This window comes from Vespa crabro, chromosome 1, assembly GCF_910589235.1.
Source record: "Vespa crabro chromosome 1, iyVesCrab1.2, whole genome shotgun sequence".
Taxonomy (NCBI): domain Eukaryota; kingdom Metazoa; phylum Arthropoda; class Insecta; order Hymenoptera; family Vespidae; genus Vespa; species Vespa crabro.
Window position 1 is genome coordinate 21721450 of NC_060955.1, and position 11744 is coordinate 21733193.

The 11744-nt window shown below is 25.7% G+C and overlaps 3 protein-coding genes across 6 annotated transcripts; 2 read left to right on the forward strand and 1 right to left on the reverse strand.

Annotated features, from left to right (window-relative positions):
- Positions 1-1618: 1618 nt before the first annotated feature.
- LOC124426247 (vacuolar protein sorting-associated protein 26B-like) lies at positions 1619-5923 on the reverse strand. Its single transcript, XM_046967699.1, has 7 exons — positions 5778-5923; positions 5616-5686; positions 5382-5525; positions 4560-4954; positions 4359-4465; positions 3748-3959; positions 1619-3642 (listed from the first exon to the last, which is right to left on the reverse strand). The coding sequence occupies exons 2-7, from the start codon at positions 5616-5618 to the stop codon at positions 3382-3384; spliced, it is 1122 nt and encodes a 373-aa protein (XP_046823655.1). The 5' UTR covers positions 5619-5686; positions 5778-5923; the 3' UTR covers positions 1619-3381.
- A 71-nt stretch (positions 5924-5994) lies between these two features.
- LOC124426253 (protein Rae1) lies at positions 5995-8060 on the forward strand. Of its 2 annotated transcripts, none has more exons than XM_046967719.1 (7): positions 5995-6140; positions 6435-6719; positions 6811-6984; positions 7061-7132; positions 7240-7521; positions 7594-7788; positions 7857-8060. In XM_046967719.1, the coding sequence occupies exons 2-7, from the start codon at positions 6462-6464 to the stop codon at positions 7941-7943; spliced, it is 1068 nt and encodes a 355-aa protein (XP_046823675.1). In that variant the 5' UTR covers positions 5995-6140; positions 6435-6461; the 3' UTR covers positions 7944-8060. The 2 variants fall into 2 exon arrangements, with proteins under 2 accessions (XP_046823675.1, XP_046823667.1); XM_046967711.1 differs by lacking the exon at positions 5995-6140 and adding an exon at positions 6147-6326.
- Positions 8061-9253: 1193 nt separating this feature from the next.
- Positions 9254-11531, forward strand: LOC124425686 (protein farnesyltransferase subunit beta). 3 transcript variants are annotated; one of them, XM_046966419.1, is made up of 7 exons: positions 9254-9440; positions 9758-9877; positions 9964-10083; positions 10201-10439; positions 10584-10884; positions 10978-11219; positions 11301-11531. In XM_046966419.1, the coding sequence occupies exons 2-7, from the start codon at positions 9761-9763 to the stop codon at positions 11488-11490; spliced, it is 1209 nt and encodes a 402-aa protein (XP_046822375.1). In that variant the 5' UTR covers positions 9254-9440; positions 9758-9760; the 3' UTR covers positions 11491-11531. The 3 variants fall into 3 exon arrangements, with proteins under 3 accessions (XP_046822375.1, XP_046822560.1, XP_046822468.1); XM_046966604.1 differs by having other exon boundaries at positions 10978-11215; XM_046966512.1 differs by lacking the exon at positions 9254-9440 and having other exon boundaries at positions 9665-9877.
- Positions 11532-11744: the final 213 nt, after the last annotated feature.

Below are 11744 nucleotides of genomic sequence, written 5' to 3' on the forward strand. Positions count from 1 at the left end.
TTAAAACTTTCGTATATTGATACATTTAAAGGCATAAAACGATATCACATAAAAAAAAAATTGAAAATATACGAAATATGCACATGTATTTCTGATGGGTCAATCCCATAAAGGGATTTTTTTATACATACATGTATGAAGATTGCCTATAAGTGGGGGCATATTTTCAAATTTAGTTCATCGAATTCAATTGTAGATGGCGACAAAATAAATATATTTTGAATTCTTTTTGTTTTAACTTGGAACAGTTTTAATTAAATAAAAACAGGCAAATAAAAAATATTAATATTAATAAAGTATATTACATACTCATTAATAATTTAATACTCGTAATATTATTTAATATAATTGCAATTTGTGATTAAAGTAATTTCGAAAAACAAACAGTACAGCTTTTTTAAAAATTAAAAAATTGTCAATGAGACAAATCTTAATTTATTATTCTAATTCTATGAAAAATTAGGAACGATTAATATATTAATATATTTTGATTGTTTAACTTTATTTATAATTCACTATTCTTTCTATTTTAAAAATCAATCAAGAATAATACAAAAGAAATATTAACAATTACAATTATAATAGAAAACCAAGAAGCATGATAGGAACAATTTGCATAAGAATATAAATATTATATTGTTGATTTGTTTAGAAAATGAAAGGAGATATAGAAATTCTATATAGAAGATAGGAATGAACTTAATTAACAATTAAATAAACATTCAATGTTTAAATAAACTAATATATATCTTAGTTATTATAAAAGTTGTTTTAAAAAAATGTTAAGTTATTCATTGTACAAATAAGTTAATAATAATTACTTTCTGTCTCTCATGTTATTTTTATAAGATATAAAAAATATATTTTTTTTTTTTTATTTTAGGACTTTGAACTCAACAATCTGAGAAAATGGTAAAAAATTAATATCATATTTAAATTTTGCACAATAAGGAATAACATTGATATATTGAAAACATATAAAATGATTAGATTTATAAAGAGGCAGTTTGACATAACATTATATATTATTTGTTTGTATTAGACTCATTTTGCTTGATTCACATACTTTTTTTTTATTGATGTTCATTTAATCCAAATAATAATTATGAAAATAAATAAATTGTCAAAAAGAGTCCATTAATGCTATTAAGTAGCATTATAATACGATGAGAAAATATAAATTTGAAGGTAACTATATTAAAAAAAAAAAAAACTTAAAAAAATAAAGACGATGCAACTGAAGAATATGAACAACAGTTTGGTATATTACTTACATTTGCAAAGATACATTGCTATCAAACATAACTATATTTTAAAGACTGGGATATTATTTTATAATTAGATCATATTTACAATAACATAAATGAAACATATATGATGATATTTTACTTAATCAAATAATAATCTCGTGGGCTATTATTAACTATACACTTATTTTAAAGAAATAACATATTTAATATATAAATAAGCACTGTTGGATATACCTAAATAATCAAATCTTTGAAAAGCGTGAATACCAAAAAGTAAATAGTTTTTGTCTTTTTTATGTTTGCTAATGAAAACTTACATAAAACTAATATTTATAATAGCAGAAGAAAGTAAAATATAATGCCACGAGTTGTATGTTATTTCATTACACAATGTAGATCAACTTTTATTATACAGCTGTAATAATTCTTTCCATCTCTTTCATATTTTTTACTAATTACAAATATTTGATTACTAATTTTACAATTAAAAATTATTTATATATGCACAAACACATAGTTCTGTGCATAACATCTTATAAAACAGTGGCAACTTTTATATTATGGATTCAGAATCCAAACTCACCAAATAATATTAATTTTTACATAAGATCAATTATTTTTTTCTCACTTTTAATTTTGGAAACTGAATTATAAAATAAAGTTTTCCCACTGCATTATTTGATATTTCAAATATGTGCAAAAACACACAAGGCAAAACCATCTATTTTATTCATACTTATAATTGATTTTTCTTCTCGTACAAGAAGACATACAAAAATTGCGCAAATATGCCAAAATTTAATAAATGGGTATAATTCAAGGCGGTCAAATAAATGCTGCTTGTAATTAGTATTATATTAAGTTATGGCAAAATTAAAATTAAAACAATCATATAAAATCATATTGTACAATTATGTAAAAAGATCATGTATGCTATAGGATGAAACATGATTTTAAAGTTTAAAATGCAAAAATTAAAAATTGAATTGTTATAATGACCGTTAATAAAATGGTTACTGTAACTAAGTTAAATTTTATATCTCAATTTTTAGATCATAAGAAATTAATGCATATTATACGAAATTATAACAATTTGAATTATAATTAATATCAGATGTATCATACAGAGCTTTTTGAAAATTAATACATTCTATTGCAAAATTAAGTTTAGGTCATGAACATTGTAAATTAATTATATATAAACTTAAAATGTTTTTACATAAATAAATTAGTAACTATTTGTATTTATATTTATTTTTATAATTAACTATGCTATTAGAAGAGTAATGTTATTGAAAAAAAAAAAAAAAAAAAATAAAAATAAAGGAAAAAACAAAAAAAAAAAAAATAAAGAAAAACAAAACTTTGTCTTAATTTAAATATAATAATTATTTTGAGTAAATTTACAACAATCTGAGACTATTTATAGGCACTAATTTTCAAAATACTCTGTATAGGTACATAATATGTTGATGAGAGGCCAAATGAATCGAGTACCATTTTGTGCCAGTGTGAATATAGTTCTCAGATTTACAAAATCCTTTTATACAATGATGATTATTCAGATTCAAGGAATAATATATAGATCAAGGATGCAATTTGTATAATATAGAAGGTTTGTATAAAATAGAACACTGTAATATTCAGATGCCCTTCAATAATGTTGACCACTTAATATTTGATTATTATATTGTCCATTTATTAACATTTCTATTTCCCAGTTTTATCTTTCACTGTTCGGCTTTTTCTCTATCATCCTTTTTTCTTTTCCAATAAAACTTTTATGTTGATCCTGCCAAACAGACAGGACTAGTATATTATATATTTCAATAGTTTTCAACTTTTAATCAATAGTCTGCACTTACTTCATTCACATTCTTAATTTTATATATATATGTATATATATATATGTGTGTGTATATATATATATTTATATATATATGTATTAAAAATATTTACAACTTTATTCGCAGCTTTGTCATTTTCGTTTACTAAAACTGTCCCTACTCCAGAGCAAGGAAAAATTCTTGTGGAAAGTATTTATCCATTTGCACTGTTTTAGATGTACTTGATTTTTTTCATATAGTCCACTACTTATTAATTTCAGTTATAACTGAATTATTTCCACAATTTAATTATTTTCTGGATTTGCTTCCTTCTCTCCTTCTCCATCTCCTTCCTCACGTGTCATACCTTCCATGGGAGCAGGAGTTTCCTCTATACTTTTAACATTAGTTGATAATTGATCAGTGGTTGTTATCACTGATGGTGGTCCATTTTGTGCAGCACCTTGTGGAAATCCTGTTTCAGCTGACACTAAATGCGACGGCATATGTGGAGATGCCGTTTGAGACTTTCTACTTCTTTCACCTTTACGCCATAAAGTGATTTCCTGTCAAGGAAAAAAAAAAAAAAAAAAATAACAAATGAAATTTTTATAATTGATATAAGGACATATTAAATTACAGAAACAAGTGCAAATGTGACGTTAACTTACTTGCTGTTTAAAATATCTGCGATCTTCCTCATCCATTAGAACTAAGTTGAGAAAATATCTAACACTGAATTTCTTGTTAATATCACGCATTGTGGGAGCTAAATCATATCCCGCTAGAAATACTCTAATAGGTATAGATTCTCCACGTACTGGAGCACCATCCATAATTTCATATTTAGCTATCGTTTCATTTTCTGTAAATGTATGTGGCCCTGCAAAGATATATTCTAATTATAACTTTAGTAAAGTCTATGATATATAAATAATTGTTTACAAAAACAAAATTGTTTTCTTCCATTTATGGCATGCTTATAAATTGTATAAAATTATGAATAATGATCTATCCGCTATACGGGGCAAGACAATTTATTAATATGGTTAAATATATTTGAACATAATGAAGGCTAGAAAAATCTACTAATAAGAAACAGCTGATATTATTGTAATGATATCAAAAACTCAAATTATCAATGTGAAGTAAAGTAATTCTAACATATCGTATTACAATTATGTATATGTTCTTTATTATATATATAAATATTTTACCATATTAATTAAATCGAAATACCCTGTAAAATATCTTAGTAAATTGCTGCTAGAATATTCTATACCAGAACCAGTTGTTTCTCGTTTTATAATGGCAATTTCCATATGCTTGATTTTAATTCTAACCAATAGAAAGTATATTTTACCCACAATAACATCTTTTAAGTGATATCTAGAAGAAAATTATAGCAATAAAATATCATATACATAAAATATAAGAAATTATAATATAATTTCATGTTATAATTAAATTATTAATTTCTTACTTGCTTTTGTTGTATTCAAATTCAATATGCAGGCAGTCTTCTATTCCGACTTCCATTTTAATAGGATTGTTCATATCAGGATAGGAACTAAGTGTATGCACAACTAGTTCGAGTTCTTTAACAATATCACTAAGTCTTCGAACAATTGTCACTTTGAGAAAGTATCTAAGCCGCACATTAGAACCAGTATAACTTTCATAAGGCTTCTCAACATTTGCAAATTCAAAGGTATATACAGTATTATGAGTTAATTCACCAGGCCTGGTTAACTCTTTTACCAGATTAATAAACTCATGATGATTACCTCTGTCATAGTATAATTCAATCTGCCCAATGAATTCCACTTTAACACCTTGATGTTCTAGCTTACCAGCTTTTCTCAAACTAATGGTAATCTATAAGCAATGAGAGAATAATCCTATTATGTATGTAACAGTAGAATACATTAACTAAAATTAAATTACTTGTATAATGTGATAATGACTGTTGAATGATACTGAGAAATTTTTAAAAGAATATTATATATCCTATATTTATTAATTTATATTGATAGATATAAATTAACTTAAAAATATATTTTTGGTTATAACAATACTATAATATATTATCTAATATATATCAACAAAGTTTACATAAAATTATAAATATAATGAAAAATAATAATAATAAAATTAGCAAACTTTTGTCAATACTGATGGTTGATTATTATACTTTGACACTTAATCCATATATCATCAAAGTAATTCTTAAATTATACACATACTTGAAAACTTGAATATCCTATAATATATGCTGATAATACTATCAAATGAAAACTCCTACCTTTCCAGATATTGCCTCCCCATCATAATAAAGCAAATGATGTTCTTTTTTGCCATCCTCAGATTTGATATCTGCTGTCTTTCTGGTCTCTGCACCATCCAAAGTAATGTCTATGTCAGCAGACTGACCGAATCCAAAGAAACTCTACGAAAGAAGATAGATCATAAAGATATTGTGAAAAAATTTAAAACAATTTAATAATGAATTGACGCTTAAAAAAAAAAAAAAACGTACCATTTTTTTTTTAAAAGGGGTGTACTCTTATAGAGATTCACAGGTTAACACCACTTTTGTATTCACGCAGACTAAACAAAATTTACAAGGTCAATGAAAAATCCTGCAACGCAACATTTTTTCTTAATGTAGATTATGAAAAAAGTGTGGTTATTTTTTTACTTTCTCTCAAAAGTCCAGTAGTAGCACCAGTAGCCAATATGGCTGCCTGCTACCCCCACTCTCTCCATTCAATATCAAACCACGGACACCTATTGTTAGATCGCGTATCGCGTATTAAATGTATTACTTATTACATTTGTATTTTACACGACCACTATGTAACAAAATGTATGGGATTATCGCCAGAAAGCGAAAAAAGATCCCTAGAATTAAAGAAATTTATAGTTTGTCCATTATATTTAATAATTAAGTGTTGGTAGTGAAACGTTAGTTAGAAAATTCGCGTTATTAAGTTTTCATGTGATTCTATCCGCCTACCGTGAAAGACGAAAATTCGACCAATGAGAATTTAGAATAAAACAAGTATGTTTTCATTAAATGTATGTTGCAATCATTTGTAATAAGAAAACGTGAGGAAAACGTTTAGATATATTTGAGTGAATTTGTTAAGGAAAATTAATGAATTTGAAAAAGATTTGACATTATCAATGTTCAATTCTTTTTCTCTAATAATACGCGATACATATATAAAGTTCATAATTTAAACAAGTATGATTTGTGTTATAAACATTGTGTGAAAGAAAATGAAATTATTCTTATATATCATAGGATATTAAATATTAAAGATCTCTTTTTTTTTTTTTTTATATATTCTAGTACAGATCATTTTATCATCGAAACAAAATGTTTAATACAAATGGAGCTATACGATCAGGAACAGCGACATCATCAAATCCTATGCAAGATTTTGAGGTTGTCTCACCACCAGATGATTCTATTTCTAGTTTAAAATTTAGTCCTGCTTCATTACAACAGAATTTTCTTGTTGCTGGTTCTTGGGATTGTAATGTTCGATGTTGGGAAGTCGAACAATCTGGTAAGACAGTTCCTAAGTCAATACAATCTATGGCAGCACCTATTCTTGATGTTTGTTGGAGCGATGTAAGTTTATCTCATGTTGATACATTATATTAACATAAATCTGATTATTTTCCTAATATAATTAATAATTATCATTTTCTTTTTAAATTAGGATGGAACAAAAGTTTTTATGGCTTCATGCGATAAAACTGCTAAATGTTGGGATTTAGCTTCAAATCAAAGCATTCCTGTAGCAGCTCATGATGCTCCTATTAGAACTTGTCATTGGATTAAAGGAACTACGTATTCTTGTCTGATGACTGGTTCTTGGGATAAAACATTAAAGGTTATAGATTATTTTACCATATATTACTTTATATTAAATTTATATTGTTATTTATTTATTAATTTTATATATTTAGTTCTGGGATTTAAGGAATCCAAAACCAGCAATGACACTTAATTTACCTGAAAAATGTTATTGTGCTGATGTAGTATGTATTTAAATTTTTTGAAAATAATTATTCAGTATATATATATACATTATCATTCAATATATATAACTATATCTATCATTCTTAATTAATAAAATTATTTGAAGGATTATCCAATGGCTGTAATAGGAACAGCAGGACGTGGATTAATAGTATACCAATTAGAAGGAAGTCCACGTGAATTTAAACCTGTTGAATTAAGTTTAAAATATCAATATCGATGTGTAGCAATTTTTAGAGATAAAAAGAAAATACCTACTGGTTTTGCCATTGGAAGTACAGAAGGACGTGTAGCTATACATCATTTAAATCAAAGTAGTAAAGACAATTTTACATTCAAATGTCATAGGATAAATGGATCTCCAAATGGTTACCAGGATATTTATGCAGTTAGTATAATGAAATAATATAGGTAATAGATTTTTGAAATTAGACTTTATCTTTTCCCTTTATCATTTTAGGTAAATGATATAGCATTTCATCCTGTTCATGGTACGGTAGCTACAGTAGGTGCAGATGGTACTTTTGGTTTTTGGGATAAAGATGCTAGAACAAAATTAAAATCATCGGAAATAATGGAACAGCCAATTATTCGCTGTTGTTTTAATCATAATGGACAAATATTTGCATATGCAGTTTCTTATGATTGGTCAAAGGTATGATCTCTTTTGTCAGATTTTATTATATTACATTCATATAATATAATTTTTTATTTGCATTACAGGGTCACGAATATTATAATCCTGCGAAAAAGAATTCTATATTTCTTAGGCCATGTTATGATGAATTAAAACCAAAAGCATCACCATAATTGCAATTAAAATTTCATTGACAATTTTTATTATATATGCTTGTAATTTTATTATGCCTGTCTAATAATAGTAAATTATATTAAGGATTATATTAAATTTTTATATTTCTTTTATTATTAAATTTATTTTTAGTTATACCAATCATATAAATTGTTCAATTCTTTAAATTAATTTTTTCTTAATATTTTTCCTATCAATATTTTTGAAAAATGAAATAGATGTAATTAATTTTGTAATTATTTATATAAATATGTATTACATAAATAATTATTATTACATAAATAAATATAGAAAATAATAGATTTGATAATACATTAAAAGATTACATATTGGAACTTATAATTAAGTTTGATGTGATGACATAATATATCACATAATGTATATTGAATGTAAAGTTGGAATTCAATAATTTAGCCTTATTTGGTATGTATTAGAAACAGATTTGTGTACTATTACCTGAATTCTAAGAATTTATATAAGTCAGTGAAACTTATATAACACTTGTTAAAAACATATCTATTCATTAAGGCTGTTTATTATCTTTTATTCAAAGCATAATTGACTTCAGCAACAGGTATGGACAAAATATGAACCACGAAATAAGTGGGGAACACTGTCATGTGTCCAAATAACAATTGGATTCTTGTGGGTAAAGTAACAATATATATTGTATACACACACACACACATATATATATATATATAAATCATTATAAAACCGAAGATTATGAATAGCCTTAATGTTTTGTTGATTCAAATACTATTATAATAATAATATAAATTTATACTGTTCTACAATATCCATGTAATACGTCAATACATTGAAGAGCACTTTTAATTTCACTTTTTTTTACAATCTCATTAAATCGAATTCTTAGAATAAAAATATAAGTATAATTAAATATAATATAGGAATAATTTTATAAGATATTTTAATGACGATGTAAAATGTTCAAATATTTCAAATAATTGTAGAATAACTTAATAAGATATATGTAAATGATATATATTTGCATTTTTGACATTTTACAGAAATCCCATTCATTTCACTATTTTGTAATTCTCTAGTAAATTTGTTATAAATAATAAAAATTTTTAACTTTATTTTTAAGAATTACATTTTTATTAAAACGTTGTAAATTTGCTGTAAATCACAAAATCTTTCAAAATTAAATTTTTTTTGTTTCATTAAAATTACATAAATATAAATAATTAATAAAAAAAATAGAACGTATTTCTATCTAAATCGACATTAACGATTTAAATGACGGATTTTGTAAAACTGCTTCACATGCTGCCATCTAGTGACTAAACATCTCATTTCACTCGATGCGAGGTATTTCAATGAGTGTCTAAAATTTCTTTGTTCTTTGTAATTCTGTTTTATCTCCAAAGAATTTTTGAACATTTTGTAATCTTGAGATGAATAATAAATTATTTTAACATATAAAATGAAATAGTTACTGAAATAGTGTTAAAGAAAACAATAATTTTAACGTGAGCAAAGTTATTATATTATTATTATTATTATTATTATTATTATTATTATTTTTATTATTATTATTATTATTATTATTATTATTATTATAATTGTTATTATTGTTACATGGGATGCTTCAAATGTTATTCTAACATTCTATTTAAATATACATAAAATATTATGTTAATATTACGTTGATTTCATGCTTTGAAGTAAAATTGATCATATCTATTTTTAAACTAAAACTGATAATAATTGTAGTAATACAAATCATTTTTAACCTATAACACCTTGTATAATAAACGCATATTATTGCATTATATATATTGTATAGATTATGTGGAATTCAGAGTTTAATGACGTTGATGAAGGAATACATGTTAGAAGTTATGCAGAATTATTAGAACAAAAACAAGATGAGGAGAGTATTGAAACTGCATCTACAGTTGAACAGGTTAATACTATAACCTAAATATAAAAGATATTTATATACTCTTATGTCTTCTTATATTTTCTAATATTTTATAATACTGTTCTTAGATCAGTACAGAAAAAAATGTACTTGAAATTTATGAATTAAACAAAGATCCAATCTTAACCAAACAAAAACATGTGGCGCTATTAAAGAAATCATTGATTCATCTTAGCGAGCCTTATGAGGTATATATATATATATATATATATAAGAAAAGAAATAAACATTTATATCTTACAATAATAATCTGAAGTTAAAAGTGTATCAAGTTACTTGTACATTTAGATTTATTTTATGTTAAGGGTTTAGATTGTAGCAGGCCATGGTTATGTTATTGGATACTTCATTCACTTCATATATTAGGAGAATCTTTAGAAAATGAAGAATATTCAAAGATTGCTGGTTTCTTAGCCAAATGCCAATCTGAAAAAGGAGGTTTTGGTGGAGGTCCAGGACAGCATCCTCATCTAGCACCAACATATGCTGCTGTTAATGCTTTATGCATTATAGGAACTACAGAATCATATGCGGTAATAAACAGGTATGTATTTTAATTTGCAAGGTCAGTATAATTTTAGTTTGTTCATTTAAATTTATTAATGTTTTAACATGGTAAATTTCTTATTAATATTATATCACCAATTACATACTTTCTTTCTCAAAATAAAGGATGCGGTAATTCCAGAAAAGGCCTGTACAATTTCCTATTATCCTTGCGAGGAGAGGACGGTGCTTTTGGTATGCACGTGGACGGAGAGGTTGACATAAGAGGAGTGTATTGTGCTGTTTCCGTAGCCAGACTTACAAATATATATACTCCCGTATTGTTCAAAGGAACAGACGAATGGATTGCAAAATGTCAAACATGGGAAGGTGGATTTGGAGGTTGCCCAGGTATGGAAGCACATGGTGGATATGCATACTGTGGCTTGGCAGCCCTTGTACTTCTTGGGAAAGCTAACGTTTGTAATATGCCATCGTTATTGGTACGATTTAATTTGATTTATTATTATTTATTATAGATACGAGCTTTTGTATCTACATAATTATATTATGAAAATATGAAATATTAACTTTAGAGATGGATAGTAAATCGTCAGATGCGTTTGGAAGGAGGTTTCCAAGGACGTACTAACAAATTAGTAGATGGGTGCTATTCCTTTTGGCAAGGTGGTGCTTTTCCATTGATTCATGCGATCTTATCAAAAGAAGGAAAAGTATTCAATACTAATTATTGGTTATTTAATCAAGAGGCCTTACAAGAGTATATATTAATTTGTTGTCAGCATTCTTCTGGTGGACTTGTGGATAAACCTGGAAAGTATATATTTTTTTTTTTTTTTAACTATTATAATTTCTTTTACATACCTGGGAAAAGTTATTTAATCTTATTTAATTTCAGAAATCGCGACATATATCACACCTGTTATGCGCTAAGTGGTTTGTCAATCGCACAAAATTCTCCGCGTCGATTAATAATCGGACCGCCAAGTTTAAACACAGTAGAGATCATTCATCCTGTGTATAATTTGGTGCTGTCTGCCGCGGCAGATGCCCTAAAATATTTCAATGAACTACCGATACCTGATTGATTGTGTATTTAATAAATAAATTTCTATTCCTTTCCCAGAAATATTCGTCAGTCAATTTATCGATTTTTAAAATGTGATCAATATAAGACCATTTTTTATCGCATAATTTTAGTTTTATCGTGAGAAATGTTTTACCTATTATCGATAAAACAGATTTATTAATTATCGACGCCAACAAAGAACTTCTTTATTTATTTTCCGGAATATAAACTAAGCGGCGCTACTTATCATTTCTACACAGTAGATGGGAATTT

Coding starts and splice junctions, on each gene's coding strand:
- LOC124426247 (XM_046967699.1), bottom strand. Junction 4,955..5,381: donor GGGAGGCAATATCTGGAAAG/GTAGGAGTTTTC, acceptor CATTGCTTATAG/ATTACCATTAGTTTGAGAAA. Junction 3,960..4,358: donor ACGAGAAACAACTGGTTCTG/GTATAGAATATT, acceptor ATATCTTTGCAG/GGCCACATACATTTACAGAA.
- LOC124425686 (XM_046966419.1), top strand. CDS start 9,761: ATGTGGAATTCAGAGTTTAATGACGTTGATGAAGGAATACATGTTAGA. Junction 9,878..9,963: donor CTGCATCTACAGTTGAACAG/GTTAATACTATA, acceptor TACTGTTCTTAG/ATCAGTACAGAAAAAAATGT. Junction 10,084..10,200: donor ATCTTAGCGAGCCTTATGAG/GTATATATATAT, acceptor TTTTATGTTAAG/GGTTTAGATTGTAGCAGGCC.
- LOC124426253 (XM_046967719.1), top strand. CDS start 6,462: ATGTTTAATACAAATGGAGCTATACGATCAGGAACAGCGACATCATCA. Junction 6,985..7,060: donor CTTGGGATAAAACATTAAAG/GTTATAGATTAT, acceptor TTATATATTTAG/TTCTGGGATTTAAGGAATCC. Junction 7,789..7,856: donor TTTCTTATGATTGGTCAAAG/GTATGATCTCTT, acceptor TTTGCATTACAG/GGTCACGAATATTATAATCC.